Consider the following 27,485-nt stretch of genomic DNA (forward strand, 5'->3'; position numbering starts at 1 on the left):
ATGTTCATTGGTGTAGACATTTTGTCAATAGTTTTTCCTGACTTTTTGAGTGTATAATATTTATTATTAATTGTCTCAGTGACTTTATGAGCCTCTCAGAAATAGTGTGAATTTGAAATCTGCTTTTGGTCCCGTCTCATCTTTGGTGACTGAAGTTATCAACTTCATCATGGAAAGCATTATTTTGCTCTTACTCTGTAAAAACTTGTTTGGTTTATTACAGAGATTACTGAGCTTGTTTTATAAATGCTGAGAACGTGTCAATAGATCTAAGCCACTATTTGACAATATTTTATTACAGACAGTACAATGAGATTTAGAAATGGAAGAAACTGCAAGTTTCAAGTACTTAAGTTGTACGTAAGGTTGTTTTTGGTCTTTTTAAATCACTGCTTGTCTTAGCACAAAGAGATTTACATTATATTTTGACACTTGAATCTTGTTCACTCTTTATTTTAAGGACATGGATATGTTGTTCCTTATGTTTTTAGGTTTCAATAAACCAATTCTGAGACATTAATACATTTTTAATTGGTGCCATTTAGCAACAAAAAAATAACAATTAAAAAAAATTTAACATGTGTGAATAATAGCACACACAGCTTGAAAATAAATAGATGAGAGAACTAGACCAGCACAGTACTTATGGCAGGTGTGTGCCGTTAATAATGTAACAATTATTAAGGATGTTAAGTGGGTTACACTGAAAATCATAATGAACCTTACATTTCAAACTTTTGACACATGTGAAAAAGGGCAAGGATGGGAAGGATGAGCTCATTTAGAAGGCTAGTTTGGCTATTCATTTGCATTTAGCTACTCTGATGTTATTTAAAGAGATATGGTCACAATTGTATAAATTAAATGTAACTACTAGAACATAGTAGGTATTTTACATTTTTAAAATGTTGTGGTAAATTTTAATCTCTTTCTGTGGAAAACTCTCTCTCTATATATCATTACTTATGTTTTGCAGATTCCTTAATACAAATTCTGTGCACTGTTAGAAACTAGATTGTTTTTGAGTCCGCCAAAATTTGAATTCTGGTTGAGCCATCAATAAGTTACTCATATTCCTCCTAGTCTCAGGTTCATGTTTTATAAAATTCTGGGGAAAAAATATCTACCTTTTAGAGTTGCTGTGAGCATTGAGTGAAATAATATACTGGAAGCTTTTTCCATGGCATGCAGTATGTATTTAATGCTATGATGCCTGCATTTTTTTCCTGCGCTCTATAACCACATCAAAAATTTTAAATTTCGTTTTGCTTCTTTTGTCACGTTATTGTTTTTTTTTTACTGACAATGTTTAATTGTCTTAGCTAATTTTTATTTAGCAACATGACTAATTTGCTATTTTAGCATCAAATAGAGGAAGCAATAAATTTACTGTAATTTTTTAGTTGAGAGATCATTTTCAACTTCATGTAAAATTAAGAGAAAATTGCAGGGATGAGATGGTTGACAAATGAAAAGAAGTACAATTGTGTCAAAGAGAAAGTAGAGGCCTCTTGCTGCAGGGTCTTTGGCCTGTGCCCAGGAAGGGGGCTGCATCTTGCTCAGCAGGAAATGCCATCTCAATTATGCCTCTCAATGTGAGTCCTCACCCAGTGATGCAGAGCATCAGTGAGGGGATCACACATTCTATTGGAGAAACTTGAAAGTCTTTCCCTCCCAAATTGTCACAAGTACGATGATTTAACACAGATATTTTCATCATGTTTTTCAAAGAAACGTGGTGAAATAATACGCATGTAACTTAAGGCAAATTGATATACTATTAACACTTTTTTGTTTCAGTCTTTGAAAACATAACTAATATTCTTTTATTTAAAATTATATATATTTTTTACTTGAACATAAAGTTTGAAGATATTGAATAAATATTATTTATTTCCCCATCACTTTTTTGCAGTATACTACTTTGGACTAGAGGTTCTATTATATTCTTTTGCTCACTCAGGGGACATCAATCAAAAAGTGAGATGGTTGTGTTTAAAGGAAACAGATTTAATGTGTTAACTACTGCAAGTTATTCATTCTTTCATTCATTAGGTTAATTTTAAGGAATTATTTACTGTGTGACATTGTGCTTGAATCCATGACACTCTTGTCTTCACAAAATGCATAGTTCCCTTGGAAGAGAGAAGACATTCTAAAAAACCAGCAAATATTCAAATTAGAGACTATTAACTTTAGCAGGAGAGTAACAGCCATGATGATGAGCTTGAATAATTGTTTTAGTTAATATTTTCCGTATATAGTGTTTAGGATGTCAGGAAAATATGGATGACATTCTTGAAAACAGATTCCCTAAATGGTTATAATAATCAAAATGGGAATGCTTTAAGGAAAATGTTTCAAAATGTCTTTAAAATATGTATTTCTGATGTACTTCATTCCTTGATGAACCAGAGAAGTGAGTTATGCTTTACTTTAGAAAATGAACACAAAAATGCATTCTCGAAGGGGGAAAAAAAAAAGAATGAGATGGAACTGCCAAACCTCAGTTGCTGAGTGCTACATTTTAATTTTAATGGTTTTTTAAAGGCCCTTCCCTTATGGTATAATTTTTTTTAAAACAGAAATCTTGCATGCAAGTGAAGTTCAGTAACCTTAATTGTTGAAATATAATTATTTGAATTTTTATATGTGGTTTATTTATGAGAATGTATTAGTAGATGACTGAATATATTGTCCTATATTTGAGACAAATTATCGTAATTTCAGAAGAATCCAAAAATTAACCACTTGGATATTTCTTTAAATTAAACCCAATTTTGAAGAATTCATAGTAAAGTACCTTTTGTTAAGCACTCAGATAGTTTGGGCTTGCCAAGTGCTTTTTTTACATTTACAAAAGACATGCTAAAATGTTCCAAGAAACCATTAGCGTATATTAGAATATTAAAAATAGCTAAAGTTTGATCATGACATTTGGTTGCTGGAAATGTCCTTAAGCAGCCATTCAGATAGAAGGTAAATAAACAACAGAACCTCTTAACTCTCCCTATAGCTTTACATTCAAAACAAGACTTCTTGAAATTTTCAGTCCTAGTGTTTAATTATTTATTGAAAACTTCACTTATAGAGAAAAAGTGTATGCATTCACATGTGAAAATGAGTGGGTAGGCTCAAGGGATTCAATTTATGTTCAGCAGCATTATCCATCCATTTGTAAAGTTCTCTGTTAGATTTCTGTTTGATTTTAGTTTTTATTTCAAGTTGATGTTTTCCTTAGTACCTTACACACATATTCTCCAAGTACCTGAAAATGGGCCAAGTAATCCAGAAACTATGCTTTAAAAAGTTTATTTAACTTGACATTTTGAAAATTATAAATGAATGCTTTTACTTTCTTCTTGGAGAGTAGAAGATGGATAAATAGCCATAGGTGACAGGTAATCCAGTTTGGGGCAAGGCTGGGGAGGGGTGAAAACTTCTTCCCAAACTTCTCTGGGATTTTATTCTCACAAGTGATAATGTTCGTAGACCGTCAATATAGAATTATAATAAAATTAATAGCTACATTTTATTTATAAAATGTGCCAGGTGTTTTTCTAAGCACTTTACATATAGCATCTTACTTTATTCTTACTACCGTTCTTTGAGGTAGGTACTATTTTTTCCCCAATTTTGTGGATTTGAGAATGATGCATACGGATGTTAAGTAACTTACACTCTGGTAACCAAAAGTCTGATTCCACAGTCCATTCCCTTTAACCTGTTTCATATATATATACGGTCTAGTCACGAGCTGAGGTCTCTGTTCTCCTATTGTGGCTATGTTCAGTAACTTAAGAAATGTACCACATGTAGAAACACATAGAGGCTAGGAAATAGTCTTGTGAAATTTGTTCTAGGTCACTAAAATAAACAGGCTAGTATAAATGAAAGCAGTGCCCATAGGAACTTGGCCCCAGGAATCAGAGAGCATGATTGACAGTAAACTCATGGTAAACAGTACCATACTGAGGCAGGCTCTAATTAAAGAACTAATTCTTTAGGTCTCCATGCAAATGAAAAAGATGTTTAATATGTGTTTAATGACAGCATCTGTTCTACAGTGAAACCTAAAACAAAATCAATTATTTATGAATTAAGCTCAATTTCTGTAGAGTATCTAATTTTTAAGCTGAAGTATCAAATAATCTAAGATACCAAAAGTTTATTCTTCCTATGCTTTGAAAATAACATCCATTGACTTCAAGGATTTTTTTTTTCTGTCTTGATGAGGTTTATTTTGATATGTAGTGTTCAAAGCCCTTAGATTTCATAACAACCCCTTTAGGGTAAATTTGCTTAAAGTTAATATATTCATTGCTTTCTTATTCTATGCTTAGCACTGAATAAGAAATAAGTGAAGTAGTAAATATGTTCCTTGCCCTGGAGAAACTTGCTCTCTAGTTGAGAAAATAAGAAAAATACTTGAAAGATCAAAAAACAATAGAAGGCAGTTTAAAATGAATATCATTAAACCAGCCTGATATTCATGATAGATAAAAATGTTAAAATACTTTTCAAGTTTCTGGCATTAAATGAACACTTCCTCTGTCAAAGATTTTCCACCTTAGTTTTTCGAAGGTCTGCAATAACGTTTTCCCCTCCTGTCACTTGATTTCTCCCAGTAATTTGACATTTTTATTATTCAAATTGAAATCTTTACTTTGCTTCTTAAGCATGAAAACATGTTAAGGCTATTTCTAGAGGATGCATGTGGTCAGTAGTTTACATTTCATTTTATAGCTAAATTCAGATGTAGAATTTTAAATGTGGCTTTTCTGTTATTAAAATTTAGCTTCAATCAGCCAAAATATGTAGCTCATTTATTATGTGCCAGGAACTTACTCACTGCAGAAGATACAAAGATCCATTAATTCATCGTTCATTCATCAGCCCAAATATTTATTGAATAGTGATTATGTACCAAGCATTTCAGTATGACAAAGCAGGAAATAATAAAAGTAAAATATAAATGATATTAGATGGCAGTAAGTACTAGGGAGAAAAATGAAGCAGTAAACAGACACTGAATTTTAAATAATATGATCAAGGAAAGCTTCACTGACATGTGACCTTTGAGTAAAGCCCCGTAGCAGGAGATGGAGTGAGACAGATGGCTATCTGGGAGAACATTCTAGGCAAAGAGAAGAGGAAGTGCAAAGGCCCGGCCAGAGACAAAAAAATGTGCCTGACATGTTTAAGTGGAGTCTACTGTGTAGATTAGACCAAGAGTAGTCAGAGATGAGGCCAGACTGGGAGCAAGGTTGGGGGTGGGGTGGGTAGGAGAATGTGCAGCACCCGGAAGCCCATTGTGATGACTGACTTTCACTCTTACTCTGACTTAGGTGGGCATCACTGGAGGATTTTTCAGGGTCCCTCTGACAACTGTGTGAAAGAGGAGCAAAAGAAGAAGTAGGGGTTCATTCCAGTTTAGTCTAGATTCAGTTTCACTGATTGCAGCCCCAGCTGATAGTGGCTAAGATTAAAGAAATAACAGTGGTGGAAGTAACCATAAGTGGTCAGATGCTAAACTTATGTTGCAGAGAGTAGGAATAGAATTGATAATGAAATGGATGTAAAGTATAAGGTGAAAGAAGGTCTTAGGAGGACTGCAAGGTTCTTGGCCTGGATACCTAGAATATGGAGTTATTTTACTGAGATGGGGAATACTTGCATAAATTGTTTAAGGATAAATAGGCTGTAGCTCAGTTTTGCAGACATTGTTTGAGATGCCCATTAGACCACTCAGCTGAGATGTTTGGAAGGTAATTGGATATATGAATCTGGAATTCAGGGAGAGAGCCAGCTGGACATTAATATTCAAAAGCGTTTATCTTTCCCATACACACTTTGCTTCTCCCTACATGAATGAATACAGTGATGGAGAAATACTAAAAGTATGGGTGGAAGTTCTTCTCTGTCCAAAATGGCAGCCAGGATTCGCTGCAACCCTGTTATTTTTGTTCTTTTTTTTTTTTTTTTTTTTTCTGAAGGCCCTTCATACCCACTCCCTTCACAATGAAAATATCTAGTTATCCAAAAAAGAGCTTGACTGTTACTGCTATGGTGAAACCACTGATTGTTCCTGTCATTGAAGTTGTACAGTTTCATTTACCTCTTTGGTCCAATAGTGTTTTATTCTTATCACATTAAGATACAGCTTACCTGCCTGTGGACCTGTACCTCACCACATTGTGAGTTGTACAGGGAAAGGAGTCATGTCTTAATTATTTTTTTATCCTAAGGAACTAGTCTGGCCCATTTGTATTTACTTGCTAAATATTTGTTAAAGTTAATTATTCTAGTAAGAGCTGATTTTAGAGTTTATTCTATGTTTTAAAAATTGACTCTATATGGCAAATATATTAGCTGACGAATTATTTTAACATTTATTTATTTAGCACTGTTTCTTCAAGGCCCATTTTATATGTACTATTTATTTCTATATAGGGCATAGTTTCTGATTTCAAGTTTCCATATTAATATAGGAAACCTGAACACACAGACACACAGAATGAATGGAAGATATTATGCATTAAATGCCTTAATACAGGTACAGGTAAAAGTTTCTGAGAATTAAAGATCATTTATCACTTTGTCAGGCTTCCTGGGGCAAATTTTCACCGGGAAGATAGTATATTTCTAACTGGATGTTGAACTACTTCAATAGGAAGATCTACAAAAGGAAGATATTCTAAATAGATGGAATGAAATGGACAATAGTACATATGTTGGGCAGCTCTGTACTAGCTTTGGTACCTGATGAGTTGATTGGCTAGAGTGCAGGGCATGGGGAGAAGTATATGATATAAAGTTGTATTAGGGAATACTTCTATGTACTTTGTATTAAGAGATTCTTGGGTCATACAACAAGGTTTTTTGGGTTTTGGGTTGTTTGCTTTTTGTTTTTTTTTTTTAAACTATATTTGTTTAGCCTACCTAGGAAACCTCCAACAATGGTTTGAATGGACAAGTTATGTAATTAGAAATGCACTTTGGAAGATCTGGTTGAAGAAGGCACTGGGAAGTCTTGGTAGTAACAAGAATTTCAGGCCCTGGGTTAAAGAGAGGGTCTGAGAAATGCCATAGATCTTACGAAATGATGTAGTAAATAGATGTGGTAATTTATGAGGGGCTATGTGAGGAACAGAGGAGTCAATGATACGGTCAAGGTTTTAGTCTAGGAACTAAAGCCTTTAATAGAAGCAGGGAGGTTAGAATGAGGCACTCATGAAAAGAAGATGATAAATCTTGTTTTAAAGGTATTGTATTTGAGCATCCAGGTGGAAATCTACAGGCAATTGAAATTCAGAGCCAGCAAGAGATGGTTTGGAACTGGTCATATGGATTTGATTATGGAAAGAATATGATGACTAAAGTAGCATATGCACAAAAAAACATAAAAATAATTCTTCAGTGCTTTTACACTTTTACACACTTTCTCTTTCATGTACAGTTTGTGAATGTCTAGAAATTAGGAACTTTCATAATACTTCTAAATTTAGCATTACTAGGACTTATTTGTGGAAACAAAAGAAAGCAATCTCCCAGGTTGTCGTTTCTATGTGTTGTCACCGTTTTATGTTATTCTGTGGAATCATTTGAAAATATTAGTAAATTTTATTTTATTTTTTATTTATTTATTTTTACATCTTTACTGGAGTATAATTGCTTTACAATGGTGTGTCAGTATCTGCTTTATAACAAAGTGAATCAGCTATACATATACATATATCCCCATATCCCTTCCCTCTTGCATCTCCCTCCCACCCTCCCTATCCCACCCCTCTAGGTGGTCACAAAGCACCAAGCTGATCTCCCTGTGCTATGTGGCTGCTTCCCACTAGCTATCTATTTTACATTTGATAGTGTATATACGTCCATGCCACTCTCTCACTTCGTCCCAGCTTACCTTTCCCCCTCCCCGTGTCCTCAAGTCCATTCTCTACATCTGTGTCTTTATTCCTGTCCTGCCCATAGGTCCTTCATAACCATTTTTTTTAAATTCCATATATATGTGTTAGCATATGGTATTCATTTTTCTCTTTATGACTTACTTCACTCTGCATGACAGACTCTAGGTCCATCCACCTCACTCCAAATAACTCAATTTCGTTTCTCTTTATGGCTCAGTAACATTCCATTGTATATATGTGCCACATCTTCTTTATCCATTCATCTCTCGATGGACACTTAGGTTGCTTCCATGTCTTCGCTATTGTAAAGAGAGCTGCTATGAACATTGTGGTGCATGACTCTTTGAATTATGGTTTTCTCAGGGTATATGCCCAGTAGTGGGATTGCTGGGTCATATGGTAGTTCTATTTTTAGTTTTTGAAGGAACCTCCATACTGTTCTCCATAGTGGCTGTATCAATTTACATTCCCAACAACAGTGCAAGAGGATTCCCTTTCCTCACACCCTCTCCAGCATTTATTGTTTGTAGATTTTTTGATTATGGCCGTTCTGACTGGTGTGAGGTGATACCCCATTGTAGTTTTGATTTGCATTTCTCTAATGGTTAATGATGTTGAGCATTCTTTTATGTGTTTGTTGGCAATCTGTATACCTTCTTTGGAGAAATGTCTATTTAGGACTTCTGCCCTTTCTTGGATTGGGTTGTTTGTTTTTTGGATATTGAGCTGCATGAGCTGCTTGTAAATTTTAAAGATTAATCCTTTGTCAGTTGCTTCATTTGCAAAAATTTTCTCCCATTCTGAGGGTTGTCTTTCTGTCTTGTTATGGTTTCCTTTGCTGTGCAAAAGCCTTTAAGTTTCATTATGCCCTATTTGTTTATTTTTGTTTTTATTTCCATTTCTCTAGGAGGTGGGTCAAAAAGGATCATGCTGTGATTTATGTCGCAGTGTTCTGCCTATGTTTTACTCTAAGAGTTTTATAGTGTCTGACCTTACATTTAGGTCTTCAATCCATTTTGAGTTTATTTTTGTGTATGGTGTTAGGGGGTGTTCTAATTTCATTCTTTTACATGTAGCTGTCCAGTTTTCCCAGCATCACTTATTGAAGAGGCTGTCTTTTCTCCATTGTATATTCTTGCCTCCTTTATCAAAAATAAGGTGACCATATGTGCATGGGTTTATCTCTGGGTTTTCTCTCCTGTTCCATTGATCTATCTTTCTGTTTTTGTACCAGTACCATACTGTCCTGATTACTGTAGCTTTGTAGTATAGCCTGAAGTCTGGGAGCCTGATTCCTCCAGCTCCGTTTTTCTTTCTCAAGATTGCTTTGGTGATTCGGGGTCTTTTGTGTTTCCATACAAATTGTGAAATTTTTTGTTCTAGTTCTGTGAAAAATGCTGTCGGTAGTTTGTTGGGGATTGCACTTAATCTGTAGATTGCTTTGGGTAGTATAGTCATTTGCACAATGTTGATTCTTCCAATCCAAGAACATGGTATATCTCTCCATCTGTTTGTATGGTCTTTAATTTCTTTCATCAGTGTCTTATAGTTTTCTGCATACAGGTCTTTTGTCTCCTTAGGTAGGTTTATTCCTAGGTATTTTATTATTTTCATTGTAATGGTAAACGAGAGTGTTTCCTTAATTTCTCTTTCAGATTTTTCATCATTAGTGTATAGGAATGCAAGAGATTTCTGTGCATTAATTTTGTATCCTGCTACTTTATCAAATTCATTGATTAGCTCTAGTAGTTTTCTGGTAGCGTCTTTAGGATTCTCTATGTATGTCATCTGCAAACAGTGACAGCTTTACTTCTTCTTTTCTGATTTGGATTCCTTTTGTTTCTTTTTCTTCTCTGATTGCTGTGGCTAAAACTTAAAAAATTATATTCAATAATAGTGGTGAGAGTGGGCAACCTTGTCTTGTGCCTGATCTTAGTGGAAATGGTTTCAGTTTTTAACCACTGAGAACGATGTTGGCTGTAGTTTTGTCATATATGGCCTTTATCAACACCATTTTTTATCATAAATGGGTGTTGAATTTTGTCAAAAGATTTTTCTGCATCTATTGAGATGATCTTTTCTCCTTAAATTTGTTAATATGGTGTATCACATTGATTGATTTGCGTATATTGAAGAATCCTTGCATTCCTGGGATAAACCCCACTTGATCATGGTGTATGATCCTTTTAATGTGCTGTTGGATTCAGTTTGCTAGTATTTTTTTGAGGATTTTTGCATCTATGTTCATCAGTGATATTGGCCTGTTGTTTTCTTTCTTTGTGACATCTTTTTCTAGTTTTGGTATCAGGGTGATGGTGGCCTCGTAGAATGAGTTTGGGAGTGTACCTCCCTCTGCTATATTTTGGAAGAGTTTGAGAAGGATAGGTGTTAGCTCTTCTCTAAATGTTGATAGAATTCGTCTGTGAAGCCTTCTGGTCCTGGGCTTTTGTTTGTTGGAAGATTTTTAATCACAGTCTCAATTTCAGTGTTTGTGATTGATCTGTTTATATTTTCTATTTCTTCCTGGTTCAGTCTCGGAAGGTTGTGCTTTTCTAAGAATGTGTCCATTTTTTCCAGGTTGTCCATTTTATTGGCATATAGTTGCTTGTACTAATCTCTCATGATCGGTTGTATTTCTGCAGTGTCAGTTGTTACTTCTCCTTTTTCATTTCTAATTCTAATGATTTGAGTATTCTCCCTTTTTTTCTTGCTGAGTCTGGCTAATGGTTTATCAATCTTGTTTATCTTCTCAAAGAACCAGCTTTTAGTTTTATTGATCTTTGCTATTGTTTCCTTCATTTCTTTTTCATTTATTTCTGATCTGATTTTTATGATTTCTTTCCTTCTGCTAACTTTGGGGGTTTTTGTTGTTGTTGTTGTTCTTTCTCTAATTGCTTTAGGTGTAAGGTTAGGTTGTTTATTTGAGATTTTTCTTGTTTCTTGAGCTAGGATTGTATTGCTATAAACTTTCTATTAGAACTGCTTTTGCTGAATCCCATAGGTTTTGTGTCGTCGTGTTTTCATTGTCATTTGTTTCTAGGTATTTTTTGATTTCCTCTTTGATTTCTTCAGTGATCTCTAGGTTTTTAAGTAGTGTATTGTTTAGCCTCCATATGGTTGTATATTTTACAGATTTTTTCCTGTAATTGATATCTAGTCTCAGAGCGTTGTGGTCGGAAAAGGTACTGGATACAATTTCAATTTTCTTAAATTTACCAAGGCTTGATTTGTGACCCAAGATATGATCTATCCTGAAGAATGTTCCATGAGCACTTGAGAAGAAAGTGTATTCTGTTGTTTTTGGATGGAATGTCCTATAAATATCAATTAAGTCCATCTTGTTTAATGTATCATTTAAAGCTTGTTTTTCCTTTTTTGTTTTCATTTTGGATGATCTGTCCATTGGTGAAAGTGGGGTGTTAGAGTCCCCTACTATGATTATGTTACTGTTGATTTCCCCTTTTATGGCTCTTAGCATTTGCCTTATGTATTGATGTGCTTCTATGGTGGGTGCATAAATATTTACAATTGTTATATCTTCTTCTTGGATTGACCCCTTGATCATTATGTAGTGTCCTTCTTTGTCTCTTGTAATAGTCTTTATTTTAAAGTCTATTTTGTTTTATGTGAGAATTGCTACTCCAGCTTTCTTTTGATTTCATTTGCATGGAATATGTTTTTCCCATCCCTCATTTTCGGTCTGTATGTGTCCCTAGGTCTGAAGTGGGTCTCTTTTAGACAGCATATATACGAGTCTTGTTTTTCTATCCATTCAGCCAGTCTATGTCTTTTGTTTGGAGAATTTCATCCATTTACATTTAAGGTAATTATCGATGTGTTTGTTCCTATTACCATTTTCTTAATTGTTTTGGGTTTGTTATTGTAGGTCTTTTCCTTCATGTGTTTCCTGCCTAGAGAAGTTCCTTTAGCATTTGAGTAAAGCTGGCTTGGTGGTGCTGAATTCTCTTAGCTTTTGCTTGTCTGTAAAGGTTTTAATTTCTCCGTCGAATCTGAATGAGATCCTTGCTGAGTAGAGTCATCTTGGTTGTTTTTCCCTTTCATTGCTTTAAATATGTCCTGCCACTTCCTTCTGGCTTGCGGAGTTTCTGCTGAAAGATCAGCTGTGAACCTTATGGGGATTCCCTTGTATGCTATTTGTTGCTTTTCTCTTGCTGCTTTTAATATTTTTCCTTGTATTTAATTTTTGCTAGTTTGATTAATATGTGTCTTGGCGTGTTTCTCCTTGGATTTGTCCTGTATGGGACTCTCTGCCCTTCCTGGACTTGATTGACTATTTCCTTTCCCATGTTAGGGAAGTTTTCAACTATAATCTCTTCAAATATTTTCTCAGACCCTTTCTTTTTCTCTTCTTCTTCTGGGACCCATATAATTTGAATGTTGGTGTGTTTAATGCTGTCCCAGAGGTCTCTGAGACTGTCCTCAATTCTTTTCATTCTTTTTTCTTTATTCTGCTCTGCAGTAGTTATTTCCACTATTTTCTCTTTCAGGTCATTTATCCGTTCTTCTGCCTCAGTTGTTCTGCTATTGATTCCTTCTAGAGAATTCTTCGTTTCATTTATTGTGTTGTTCATCACTGTTCGTTTGCTCTTTAGTTCTTCTAGTTCCTTTTAAACGTTTCTTATATTTTCTCCATTCTATTTCCAAGATTTTGGATCATCTTTACTATCATTATTATGAATTCTTTTTCAGGTAGACTGCCTCTTTCCTCTTCATTTGTTTGGTCTGGTGGGTTTTTACCTTGCTCCTTCATCTGCTGTGTATGTCTCTGTCTTCTCATTTTGCTTAACTTACTGTGTTTGGGGTCTCCTTGTCACAGGCTGCAGGTTCGTACTTCCCATTGTTTTTGGCATCTGTCCCCAGTGGGGAAGGTTGGTTCAGTGGATTGTATAGGCTTCCTGGTGGAGGGGACTAGTGTCTGTGTTCTGTTGGATGAGGGTGGATATTGTCTTTCTGTTTGGTAGGTCTGCATCCGGTGGTGTGTTTTCGGGTGTCTGTGACCTTATTATGATTTTAGGCAGCCTGTCTGCTAATTGGTGTCATTGTGTTCCTGTCTTGCTAGTTGTTTGGCATAGGGTGTCCAGCACTGGAGCTTGCTGGTCATTGAGTGGAGCTGGGTCTTAGCGTTGAGATGGAGATCTCTGGGAGAGCTTTCACCGTTTGATATTACGTGGAGCTGGGAGGTCTCTGGTGGACCAGTGTCCTGAACTTGGCTCTCCCACCTCAGAGGCACAGGCCTGACACCCAGCCGGAGCACCAAGACCCTGTCAGCCACACGGCTCAGAAGAAAAGGGGAAAAAAAGAAAGAAAATAATAAGGTAAAATAAAGTTATTAAAATAAAAAATAATTATTAAAAACAAAAAAACGTTTAAAGTAATAAAAAAAGAAAAAAGAAAAAATAGAAAGAAAGAAAGAAAGAAAGAAAAGAAAGAAAGAAGAGAGCAACCAAACGAAAAAACTCCACCAATGATAACAAGCGCTAAAAAGTATACTAAAAATAAAGGCAGCAGAACCCTAGGACAAATGGTAAAAGCAAAGCTATACACACAAAATCACACACAGAAGCATACACATATATACTCACAAAAAGAGAAAAAGGAAAAAAAAAGTATATCGTTGTTCTCAAAGACCATTGCTTCAATTTTGGGATGATTCGTTGTCTATTCAGGTATTCCACAGCTGTAGGGTACATCAAGTTGATTGTGGAGATTAAATCCGCTGCTCCTGAGACTGCGGAGAGATTTCCCTTTTTCTTCTTTGTTTGCACAGCTCCCGGGGTTCAGCTTTGGATTTGGACCCGCCTCTGCGTGTAGGTCGCCTGAGGGCGTCTGTTCTTCGCTCAGACAGGTCGGGCTTAAAGGAGCAGCTGATTCAGGGGCTCTGGCTCACTCAGGCCAGGGGGAGGGAGGGGTACGGAATGCGGGGCGAGCCTGCAGTGGTAGAGGCCGGCGTGACGTTGCACAGCCTGAGGCGCACTGTGTGTTCTCCCGGGCAAGTTGTCCCTGGATCACGGGACCCTGGCAGTGGTGGGCTGCACAGGCTCCTGGGAGGGGAGGTGTGGAGAGTGACCTATGCTCGCACACAGGCTTCTTGGTGGCTGCAGCAGCAGCCTTAGCGTCTCATGCCTGTCTCTGGGGTCCGCGCTGATAGCCGCTGCTCGCGCCCGTCTCTGGAGCTCGTTTAGGCGGTGATCTGAATCCCCTCTCCTCGCGCACCCCGAAACAATGGTCTCTTGCCTCTTAGGCAGTTCCAGACTTTTTCCCGGACTCCCTCCCGGCTAGCTGTGGCGCACTAGCCCCCTTCAGGCTGTGTTCACGCAGCCAACCCCAGTCCTCTCCCTGGGATCTGACTTCCGAAGCCCGAGCCTCAGCTCCCAGCCCCCGCCCGTCCCGGCGGGTGAGCAGACAAGCCTCTCGGGCTGGTGAGTGCTGGTCGGCACCGATCCTCCGTGCGGGAATCTCTCTGCTTTGCCCTCCGCACCCCTGTTGCTATGCCCTCCTCCATGGCTCCGAAGCTTCCCCCCTCCGCCACCCCCCGTCTCCGCCCACGAAGGGGCTTCCTAGTGTGTTGAGACCTTTCCTCCTTCACAGCTCCCTCCCACTGGTGCAGGTCCCGTCCCTATTCTTTTGTCTCTGTTTTTTCTTTTTTCTTTTGCCCTACCCAGGTACGTGGGGAGTTTTTTGCCTTTTGCGGGATCTGAGGTCTTCTGCCAGTTTTCAGCAGGTGTTCTGTAGGGGTTGTTCCACATGTGGATGTATTTCTGATGTATTTGTGGGGTGAAAGTTGATCTCCACATCTTACTCTTCTGTCATCTTGAAGGTCTCCCCCTAAAAATATTAGTAAATTTTAATAGAAAATATCTTCATCAACTATCTTGCATAAAGTATGATAAATAGGTTCCTTTTTTATTTTTACAATTTAAGGGGATGTCATTTTTTTCAAGTCCCTTATAAAACACACTGGAACATTTGCCTCACCGTGTAGACTGGCTCAAGGCAGTCCATGCTCTATAACTAATTGTTGAATAACTTTTCAAATATAAGGAGAGGAATTCTTCAGGATTCCCATCAAGATGAATCACCTTTTACTTATTTCTGCCTTATGTGTCATCATATATAGGACTTATGCAGATCTGGGACATACTCAGTTAGAATAATAAAAGATTTCACAAAGGAATAAAGGTGAAATAATATTCAGAAATCTGTAATAGAACATTAAAAAAGTAAGATTTTTATTGTGGAAAATATTAGCACCACCCCCCCTCGGCATTTGCTGAGTTTATAGATGTTTATTGATTTTTTTCTGGACAATCTCAGACCTTAAAATAGTGGGCATAAAATATACAGCAGTTCCTTAAAAGTTTTTAATGTAGGAATATTCATAAAGCAGATTTGGATATGAATTTTATATTCACTAGTTTATTTGCTAACTTTAGAATGATTATATTTATTTTTCTAGTAATTAAATTTGTCCTCGTTCCTTTATCTTAAAAGAGATCGTGAATCTTCAGTTGTAATATAGGCTCAGTTTGTCCCAGGTGGAAGTTAAGGAGTTCATTATTCTTATCTCTGTCAATTTCCTAATTTACAAATGAGCTGAAGCAATTAATTCTTGCAAGTCTCCTGTATTAATTATAGTGTTAGGCAGGTTTCCTTGTGGTTTTGTAATTCTTCACTCTGTTTACTATCTCAGCTTGATGCTTGTTGACATGCTGATTCATGTTTTAGTGTACTAGAAGGGTTTTATTCATCTGGAGGAATGAGTATAAAGAGGTCACACCTTATCATCACACTGGCATTTCTAGTGTGTGTGTCGAGCATGTATCTCCTTTTAATTTAATTTCTGAAAAATGTACAGGGATTTCTGCAGCTAAGCTGTACAAATCGATAAAATTTGTAATCAAGGCTGTCTAATCTCTAAACCTGATACAAAACTTCACAACTATTGATTACATGTGAAGGATCTGCAAGCTGTTAATCATGCATGAAAGCATAGAATAAATGGTGGCTTCAGAAAAGGAAATGGACAAATAATCATCACCCCTGCAGTCCTTATCTGTCTTTCTGTTCCCCTGAAGCAAGCATGTTACCAGACTTTCATTTTATTAAATCAAATGATATATTAAAGTGTGTCAATAGCCATTATCACTTTCAAAATTTGTATTACTCTAGCCTTTTTCTATTATAATTTAGAAATTTTCTCATCTTTCTTCAGAAAAATGATCCAAAGCAAATTAGTTTATTTTGTAAGTTTCCAGAAGGAATGAAAGAAGAACCTAAGTTGATGTATTAAAATCATAATCTTTGTTGGGAGTGAAATGAGCCATACATACTTGGAATATCATTATAATGTAATTGTTGTAGTTTATTTTGGGTGGTCTTGGGGGGTCTTCATGCCATAAGATAGCCTTACTTAAACTGGGCCCTCCTAACCTCTCATTTACTAATATACTTTATAATAATTTCCGAGTTTGAATTGACTGGCTTGACTCATTCAAGGACAGATGTAAGATGTTTACAAAGGAGTTACGTAGTTGAGGAAAACATGTACTATTTCTGCATCTAAGTAGTATTAGAGGGATTTGGATAAAAATATATATGTAAATGTATTTTTATGTTAGACCTATCCATTCAAAAGTAAAGAAATTTAGATTATATTGCTGATTCACTTTATATATACCTGTAAACCTATATTGATATAAAAATTAAAATATTTTAATAAATGTGTTGCAGCAATGGATTAGGGTGCTAGAAAACGACTCTAAATTATTATAGCTTAGAATAAAGTATTGACATGTCTTATACCTCATAGAATTATTAGTCCAATATTTAATATATTAGTATCTGTGGGAGCATAGTGAAGAAATGAACCTGCCCTCAAGGAGCATACAGGAAATAAAGCCAAAAATATATTCATTTAAAGTAGTTTTTTAAATCTTATATCATACTGCCACAATATTTGGCACATGCCAGGCCCTTAATAAATGTTTACTTTAATACAAAAAGAATACTGAATAAGCATGTAGTGGCTCAGCACAACTCATTATTAGAGAAATAAAATTTGTAAAGTACTGTTCTATGGAGAGATCACTGACATAATCTTCACAAAAATATTTAGGTAATTTACCAAGTGAAGAGATTAGGGATAGGGATTATATCAAAATGCTGAACAATTACTAACCACAAAATCTCATCAGTGGCAGAAAGCCTCTGATGATCTTGTCTGGCTCACAGATCTGCTGGTGGACTGGCAATTGGCTGGTCTAGATGACCTTTGCTGGTGCAACGAGGTGACTAACTCAGCTCTGTTCCACGTGCATTTCTTAGTCCAGAAGTGATGGTGGAGGTGTAAGAGCAAGAGGAGCTCACAGGACTTTTTGAGATATAGGCTGAAAATTAGCACACCACCACTTTTGCCTCATTCTGTTGACCAAAGCAAGTCATGAGGCAAGCCCCAAATCAAAAGATGGGGAAATTAACCCCACTTCTTTGGTGTGAAGGGTTGTAAAATCACATGGCCAACAGTGTGGCTACAAAGAGAGGTGATGGGGCTTCCCTGGTGGCGCAGTGGTTGAGAATCTGCCTGCTAATGCAGGGGACACGGGTTCGAGCCCTGGTCTGGGAAGCTCCCACATGCCGCGGAGCAACTAGGCGCGTGAGCCACAGCTACTGAGCCTGCGCGTCTGGAGCCTGTGCTCCGCAACAAGAGAGGCCGCGATAGTGAGAGGCCCGCACACCGCGATGAAGAGTGGCCCCCGCTCGCCGCAACTAGAGAAAGCCCTCGCACAGAAACAAAGACCCAACACAGACAAAAATAAATAAAATAAATTAATTTTTTTTAAAAAAAGAGTAAATACTAACTTGATAGGGAAAAAAAAAAAAAAAGAGAGGTGATGAATTGGAGCCATCACAGAATTGAGTTCTTAAGTTCTATTTTCATTAGCTCTTGAACATAAAACATATTAAAATTAGTTGCTTTATTGTTCAGAAAATGAAGTTTCCAAGCATATACTATGGGCCAACCACTTTGCTTGACATACAAAATATTTGCCTCATTTTTTAGTACAACCTAAGAAGTGTGTCATTTATCTTCTTTTTAGGGGTGGAGAAGGCATTGAAAATTCCCTCTAGAGTTTTGTCATTGCTGTATACAGCTCCTCTCCAGTCATCTTATTTTATACACTGTATATTACGAAGTAGTTTTTTTCCAGATTACTTTTTTAGGGTAATATACAACTCACTGTACGTTTTTGTATGTGATTAATGCTGTTGCTACACATTTTTATGAAAAATAAAGTTTGCTTTTACACTAGGGGTAGATTATTCTCTGCTTTTTTTCCTTCAATAAATTTTTTAAAATGCCTTTTCTCTTTCTATTTTATGTTTTATCCAAGTATAGTAGTTAGCTATAAAAAATGTTTTATTTTTTGCATTGTTTAAAGTATAACATATAAGCAGAATATGCAGTATGAGAGATGAATTGAAGTGGATCGATTGACTGTAATTACATGGTTCTTCCAACACAGTCTGATATTATTAGATAAAAATTTAAGCAAAAAACATTAAAGAGCCCCCAAATTTTCAACTCCCCATGTTTTGAGAATTAGGTTTAATAAGACATTCAGTAGGATTTATCTATTGGAAAAATAGTTATTTTTGTCTTTTTTTTCCACGTCACTTTGGGAGTAAGTTCTTTTGAAAATCAAACAATTTCCTTAGCATTCTTGTAGAGAGTATGCAAATGTTATTAGAATTATCTGATGAACTTCAGTCAGACTCTTGAGAGCAGTGAAGATGACATATTTTGGTTTAATTTGATAATGTGCTTAGTATTGTTCTGAAGGTACTGGGTAAATATTTCTGTGACTCTGCAGGAGAGCTGAGTGAGCCATGCACCCCCTGTCATTCTATATCCCCTGAGGGCAAACATGTCATTTCAGCAACACAGCCAGAAAGCCAAAAGAGCTGACAGCTGGTTTGTGGTTATTCCTGGACCTGAGGCTCCCTCATATTACAGTACTAATCAAGTCATCTCACCAACTTATCATTAACTCAGTTTGACCCGTGGGAGCAGAGATGAAATCTTTTTGGCAAGACTAATGATGCTGTAAGACTGAAAAGATGTGCAGTGTAAAACCTTGATTATCCTCAGTCATTACCATGAGGAAAAGAATAAAAATACAAAGCATCAATAGAGAAAAGTAAAGACAATGTCTTCCAAAGCACTTCAGTTTTTTCCTCCCCCAAGGTATGCCAATGATTTCTTCCTTTTTAAAAAAAAAAAAAAAAAATTCAACTTTGTTCAGAAATTTCATCTCAATTATTTTTTATTTTACACCAACAAATATTTTCTCTAACAGTCAGGAAGTTCACTTTCCTTGTGTTTGTTTTGATAAATGGAATGGAAATTGTGCTTTGCAGTCAGCTTCTAAGATTTCTGATGAAAAGGCAGCCAGAAGCACGATGCTCCCTGTCATGCTTCAGTGTTCTTAGTTTGTGACATCTTTGACAACATCTTCCTTTTCTTCTTGGCATGAGCTTTGGGACATCTATTTCTCTCTGACTGACAGCTGGATAATAAGTTTTATCATTAAAAACTGATTCTGGGGAAATGTGATCCCTGCCCTCGATTCTCTTGTAGCTGCTAAAGCTTTTGTTTTCACAACTCTTTCAGAGTAACCAGAGATTATCACTAGAGAAGGACCTGGATATTGACCTGTCATGTCATGTGTTGTTTAACAAATACCCAAAATTGAATTTCCTTTTATCTGTTATCTAGAACCACTTATTAAATCATCTTGCTGTTGAGAGGTGACTCAAAGTCAACAGGTCCTGTCTACTCATGTTGCCTTAATTTTTCTTAATCTTCAGAGAATTATTAAGTAGTTCTTCATTTTATCCTATCAAGTTGTGTTAAATATTTGACACAAAAACTATTACAAGCATAAATTCCATGCTTGATCTGTTTAGAATTTAAGTAAGGACAGTGATATGTTATTTCTTTATTTATCTGCTAATTGTATATTACTGGTCATAGATTTGATATGTAACTTTTCTGCTATTTCTTTTTATTTCTTCTTGATTTCATGTAGCTTTTCTCACTGTAACAACTAGGAAATAGGTGAACAATAAAAGGAAAAATGGAATGGGAAAAGTTAGTAAACCTGGCTGATCAACTTCTGGCAGAAAAATAAAGAAAACCATTGTCTACTGAAGTCACACTCCTTCTTGGCCCCTTATTCTCCCCTAACACATTGCAATCTTTGGATTTTTCCACTTCCAGTGTCTGCACACTTGACAAAACCTCCAAATTAATTTTTCTAAAGTAGTTAATTAATTGTGTTAATTTCCTGCTCAGTTACTTTCCATTGGCTCTTAGATCAAGTTACCTCTTATCATGACATCCAAAGTTTTTCCAATCTTTTCCCAACCAATTTTTCCTATATAACCTCCTATTAGATAACTTGTACAGCAACCAAATGGGATTACATATTTTTTCCAATTGTGTTCGTATTTATTCCTCTTGTTTCCTCTGCATTTTTATTATTTATCCAAACTATGTCTATAGATCTTCTTGCCTTACCCATTGAGACCAAATGCAAATATCTCTTCCATTTGACAGGTGGAAGTTGTTTCTCTCTCTTCAATTCCTGTAGTATTTTATTCCATTCCTATACCATTTATATCATACTGTTTTAATTTTTTTTTCTTAGTTTATCATCTTTACTAAATAAATGTTAAGCTCCTTGAGGTCTATTATTGTTTTATTCACTTAAGAATCCTCCACAGTGTCTGGTATCATACACTTTATATAATAGGCAATCTATGTTCTTTTCACAATAGATGGATTACTTGTTCAAAATATTTTAATATGATCCTTTGCTGCATGAAGGTCACTCCCTTGCTATATTTATTCCCAAGTTTCTGCCAGAATTTTGCCCCACAACTTTTTCCAATTCCTTGTTTCTCTCCCAAATTTCCTTTTACTAGAAAAGCAAAATGAGAGAGAAGGAAAGAGAACTGTTTTATAAACACATGTATGGAATACCTAACAAAAATTTGAAAATGGAAAGTAAAAAATTGGGAAGAAGAAAGAACATTTAGTAAAATTCAAACCACTTGACAAGTAGTGCATTGATGAATGTGATCCCCATTGTTTTATCGTCATTGTGGTGACCTATGTTGTTATATAAATACTGTCTACTGTGACGCCTCTATGTGCCATTCACTGTACTAGGTCATTTATTTAAATTATTTAATCCTTAAAACAGCACTTATGCCCAGCATTATATAACATAGTGAGTCCTGAGCAATATCTTTCTACTTCCGTTTATTCTACAAAAGTTAATTATTCCAATTTTAAAAGTATAAATTTTTACTTATGCATTCATATCTCAGAAATACAACACAATTATTGGTGAGGCACAAGACTAATGGATCAGGGTGAGGAATTTAGGTAATTTTCTTGTCAAATTCTCTGATAGAATTTTCTTTGAATGGATTTCATAGTAGTAGAACAGTCTCAAGTCCCTGCTGTTTATATACTGATTTTAAAAAATCTACGTATATGTGGTTGTCAGCCCATGTCAGAGCTAACAGACTTCAGAGGTGTTGTGTAGCAGAGTGCCTATTGTATGTGTGTATGTATGTGTATGTGCTTATATATGTATATGTGAATATATACATAGATGTACATGCATGAATACATATATATGATTGTAACATATATGTAAATATAGCTGAGAATATCCAACCTCAATAAAAACTGGAAAAAAATAAAGCACATGTCAATTAAATAAGTGTAATTAGACAGTGATTTCCTCTGAATTACTGCAGATGCCTTAGAGCTCAAAATAATTGAATTTTGACTTTAGATGTGTTTCTGCGTACGTGTGTGTGTGTGTTTACTTTGTTGTATGTTGGTTTCTGAATATTGCCCTAGGTGGCAGTAAGATTATATTTTAAGTCACTATTTTAGTAATAACAATTCATTTTGCAGCATTTCTTCAAGCCATTGTGAAAAATATAGATTTTAAATACCATGTTGACCTCATAGAAAGATTCTTTGCCTATTAAAAATCTATTTCTTTTCACAAATCTTTGTTTTTTTACCAGTTAATAAAGTGTTGGCAACTGATATTATGATTGTGGTTTATGCACATATGTATAGGATTTCTAAAGCTACCTTTTCCAGATTTTAAATTTGAGTTTTAAAATCTAATTTATATTAGTGTCAAAGTTAACAGCATTTAAATACACCAAAACAGAATTCTCACTCAAAGTGAACTCTATGTATTTTTTTTACATACTACCAATACATAATAAATATATCTTTTGTCAACTCTTAAAAATGAATAATTGAGGATGTAGAGCTATTGTGTCCTTCACAGTGTCTGGGTATGCTTTTATTTTACTTTTTTTATTTTAATTTCAAATACGAGAATAAAAAGAGTGGGGGTAGTGAGTTCCTTCTGCTTTTGACAGCGAGTCCCTCAGTATGCACACATTTACATCTCTTCTGGCTCTTCCAAGCCTAGAGAAACCCCAAGTTCCTCCAAACTTTGACTTGCTCTAGGGCTATTCAGAATGTCAGGCAGTTCTAATAGGCAGTCAGCTAGCTGCAGCAGCTGAGCAGAAATTGAATAGCACATACATTCCCTATTTTCAGTGCTCCATAAAAGGGTTGAATAAAGGAAGCCGAAAGACAAAAGAAATTGGATATAATGAGATTAGTTAGGAGAAGAAAATTTCTATTTATTTTTATAATTATTTAACTTTATAAATAGAGAAATTAATTTTTAAAATTAGTTTATTATTAGTTTGGGAGAAAATGTAAATATGTAGTCAGTAATTTGACAGGCAAATTGTAGAGGCTTTTAGTCCATGAAGTGTTAAGTAGGTTTTTTTTCTTTACCATTTTGCGTTTCCACTTTTTTTCACATTCGTGTGTACAATTTTTTTTATTTCTTTTTTTTAAAAGAGGCCTCTAAATTTGCTGTTCAGAAATATAGTCCCTCTGTGATGACTAAAGTCATGTGTAAACTTTAAGCCATTCCTATGAATATCCACTTTTTTTGTTGTTTTTCATTCTGTTTTTAGGGGTTTTATTGGTCTTGTAGTTTCTACTCATTGCCGAAGTTACTAAGGTAAAATTTTCCTCCACTCCTACCAATGAAGTTGTGTCATACATCTGTAAAACAGATTCTTTTAAAAATTTTATTTCATTTTATTTTTTAATACATTATACCCCCTTTAATTATTTCTCTGACCCCTCATCCCCTGCTTCTGGCAACTGCCAATCTGTTCTCTCTAACTGATCTATGATCTTGTTTTTTTGGTTATTTTTTGTTTTTGTTTTTAAGACCCCACACATAAGAGAGATTATATGGTATTGTCTTTCTCTGTCTGATTTATTTCATTTAGCATAATACCCTGGAAGTCTATCCATGTTGTTGCAAATGTCAAGATTTCGCTTTTTCATGGCTTAATAATATTCCATGGCATATATGCATATATGCATAGATATGTATATGTAAACACATTTTCTTTACTCATTCATCCCTTGATGGACACTTGTGTTGTTTCCTTGTAAATAGTGCTTCAGTGAACATGGGGGTGCATATATATTTTCAGTTAGTGTTTTTATTTTCTGCAGATAAATACCCCAAAGTGGAATTGCTGAATCATATGGTAGTTCTGTTTTTAACTGAGGAACCTTAATACTGTTTTCCATAGTGGCTGCACCAATTTATATTCCCAACAGTGCACAAGGGATCCCTTTTCTCCACATCCTCACCAACACTTGTTATTTCTTGCCTTTTTGATGACAGCCATTTTGAGAGGTGTGAGGCAATATCTTGTACTTTTGGTTTGCATTTCCCTGATGATTACTGACGTTGAACATCTTTTCATGTACCTGTTGACCATCTGTGTGTCTTCTTTGGGAAAATGTCTATTTGGATCTTGTGCCCATTTTTTAATCAGCTTGTTTGGGTTTTTTTGCTATTGAGTTGTAGGAGTTCTTTATATATTTTGGATATTAACTACTTATCAGATATATGATTTGCAAATATTTTCTTCCATTCAGTAGGTTACCTTTTCATTTTGTTGATGGTTTCCTTTGCTGTGCAGAAGCTTTTTAGTATGATGTAGTCCCACTTATTTATTTTTGCTTTTGTTGCCTTTGCTTTTGGTGTCAGATTCAAAAAAATCATGCCCTAGACCTGTGTCAAGGAGCTTACCACCTTTTTTTTTTTTTTTTTTTTTTTTAGGAGTTTTATGGTTTCAGGTCTTTAATCCATTTTGAGTTAATTTTTGTATATGGTGTAAGACAGTGGTTGTGTTTCACTCTTTTGCATATAGACTGTCCAGTTTTCCCAACACCATTTAATGAAGAGATAGTTCTTTCCCCATTGTATATTCTTGACTCCTTTGTCATAAGTTAATTGACCAGATATGTGTGCATTTATTTCTCGGCTCTCTATTCTGTTCCATTCATCTATGTGTCTGTTTTAGTACAAATATCATATCATTTTAATTATTTTAACTTTGTAATATAGTTTGAAATCAGAGAGCATGATGCCTCCAGCTTTGTTCTTTTTTCTCAAGATTACTTTGGCTATTTGGGGTTTTTTTGTGGTTTCATACAAATTTTAGGATTATTTGTTTTATTTCTTCGAAAAAATGCCATTGGAATTTTGATAGGGATTGCATTGAATCTGTAGATTGCTTTCAGTAGTATGGCCATTTTAACAATATTGATTTTTCAAATCCATGAGTGCTGAATATCTTTCATTTGTGTCTTCTTCAATTTCCTTATGCTTTTCTTAGTCTTTTAAAGTTGTATTAGAATGCAGGGTAAGTGCAAATTGAATAGTGGTATAAAATGAAAAGATGTATGAAAGAGAATGATCACTTGGAAAAAGAGAAGTTTATAAAGGAATAAGATGTCAGATTCAAAATGAAGGGTGTATGAAAACAGGTACATGACTACTAGACCTAAAAAAATTAAAACAGAGGAATAAATATTTATTGGTGTTTTCTCTTATTGCTGTATGGGATAATTGCATTCATATGCATCAGGTATTTTCTGGAGAAATTTCTCAATCTAGACACTTTTAGAACAACGTATGGACTAACTGCAATGTGGCCACTCAGTTGTATCTGATTGCTACCTAACAGGCAGCAAAGTCACGATTTATCTGGGAAGTTTTTGGATGATCCTACCTATAAGTGCCTAGCCAGTTTGTGGGCAGTGATGCCAAAGACTGTGTTTTTAGTCTAACTAGATGGAAAGGAAAATGTCATCATCTCACTCTTGTGCCTGGCGGGGAAAATGAAAACATAGCGCTAGACATATAAAGAGATTTTTTTAAATGATTAAAAAACCACATCTTTCTTCCAGCCTACTTAACACTGAAACAAAAGTAGTAAAATAGGGGGACTGGATATTGTAAACAATCAGAAAATCAGACAGAATTTAAAACCTAAACTTTGGATTCTACCAAAGATTAATTTGCATATATATGTGTGTTTTTATAGTTTTGAGGTTTTAAATTAAATGGCCACCAGAGTGTATTTCAGATTGCACATTAAATATATTGAACTGGAATCCCAATTTGGGTTTGCCATCTGTGTGCCATGCTGATTATTTTTACACAACTAAGATTTTAATCTCAAAAATGAAAACTTATAAAAACACCCATATTGGACTTTTTGTATTACTTATTTTTCTTCACTTTTTCCCTACTGATTTCTATTTTTCATGAGCACTAACAATCCCTAGTGAGTTAATGGAGACACCAACAAGGCCTCAACCTTGACCGTGACTTTAATCTCTTTGTCAAATCAATGTATTAAAGTTTTGCTGTGTATTGGTTTGTTTACTGTGTAGACTTTGCCATGGCCATGACTTTCATAGGGTAATTATTTTGATTAAGTTAGATGATTAAAGTTAGTCTTGCATGAGAAAAGTATACACTTGGGAAGCAGTGATGGATGGATTCCAGTCATCAGAGTGTTTAGTTCTGCCAGCATTTTCCAGTTGAATGGAAATTCACTTCCCAGTTTGGTTTCGGTGACACTGAATGGATTGTCAAACCTGAGCATTTCCTAGAGAAAGACAAAAAGAGATCAAGAAGGATAGATGACAATGTGAATATCCACATGTGTTCTTGCAATTTTTCTCAGATATTTTTCTGCTTTGATGAACAACATCATTACTGAAATAATAAATGTTAATTAATATCTGCATCATTTTTGTAAATGGTAGTTTAGTGTTACGATTAGACTAATTAGTATACAGCATAGCTTGGTGACATGACAAATCAGAGAGCAGAACATGTTGACTCTTATCCATTATGATGTATTAGCTAATTCACTTGCTCAATAATGACCAAAGAAAGATGGGGAATAGGGCAGTAACAACAGAAACAACTATAAAAGCATTGTGGCCACATTTTCAGGTTTTTATTTTTCTGCCATGTTCCTGAGTACTATGGATTGTGGACATTTTACTTCCCATTTCTCTTCCCATTGGTAAATCATAGCCCTGACAGAAACCTTTAAGAATAAGATCATGAGTAATAAAGAAAATGAGAATAAACGATGACTTCCAGATTTTCCTAGGTTTACACATGCTATGTCATGCTCAGTGTTAAATTTTTTCAAGATTATTCATGGTAAAGTTGACAGCTATCTGTGTCTTTGATTTATTTTTCAGAACCTATGCGAACCCCAAAGACTTTAAAGATTGCTGAGATACAGGCAAGACGCATTGCTGTGGACTGGGAATCCCTGGGTTACAACATCACTCGTTGCCACACTTTTAATGTCACTATCTGCTACCATTACTTCCATGGTCACAATGAGAGCAAGGCAGACTGTTTGGACATGGACCCCAAAGCCCCTCAGCATGTTGTGAACCATCTGCCACCTTATACAAACGTCAGCCTCAAGATGATCCTAACCAATCCAGAAGGCAGGAAGGAAAGTGAAGAGACGATTATTCAAACTGATGAAGATGGTATGCTCATACTTCCTTATTTTTAAAGGGGGGAATTATATGACAAGAATTATGTACTTGCTTACAGTTTTGCCTAGAGTCCCCAAAATTGAATTGGATTCTGAAATCTGCTAAATACTTTTAACAGGGTTAACTTTGGAAACGGTTTGCTTTTAACAAAAAACTTAATATTCTTCAGGGTAGCATCAAATACTAAATGAACTATTCCTTTATTGTTTTCCATTTTTATACAATATTAGAAAAGTAGCAACTACACTAAAAGTCTAAATAAAGTTTTTATCAAATGTTCAAAAATAATTTTCACCATTTGTGGCACTATATCGATTACCTATTGGTGAAATGCACTTAGTTAAAAATTTAGTTTTTTGCATTTTACAGATCAATAGTAATAGCTTTCATTTCCTTTAGATTTGAAAGCAGCATTGTTTACCTATTCTATTCATTTTTAGATAGTTTTATGTAATTATAAATATAAAAGAAGGTCAAAGTTTATATGTTTAAGTCTAAATAAAGGTCCTTATCAG

General features: G+C 35.3%; 1 protein-coding gene across 2 annotated transcripts in view; it reads left to right on the forward strand.

The window, feature by feature from the left end:
* PTPRK (protein tyrosine phosphatase receptor type K) overlaps nucleotides 1-27,485 on the forward strand; it is a 569,495-nt gene that overhangs the window by 424,293 nt on the left and 117,717 nt on the right. For both annotated transcript variants that reach the window (XM_061207553.1, XM_061207554.1), the window contains exon 8: nucleotides 26,659-26,961. In XM_061207553.1, coding sequence (XP_061063536.1) covers nucleotides 26,659-26,961 — 303 coding nt within the window. The remainder of the gene's footprint in view (nucleotides 1-26,658; nucleotides 26,962-27,485) is intronic.

Source organism: Eubalaena glacialis, chromosome 12, assembly GCF_028564815.1.
Source record: "Eubalaena glacialis isolate mEubGla1 chromosome 12, mEubGla1.1.hap2.+ XY, whole genome shotgun sequence".
NCBI classification, from domain to species: Eukaryota; Metazoa; Chordata; class Mammalia; order Artiodactyla; family Balaenidae; genus Eubalaena; species Eubalaena glacialis.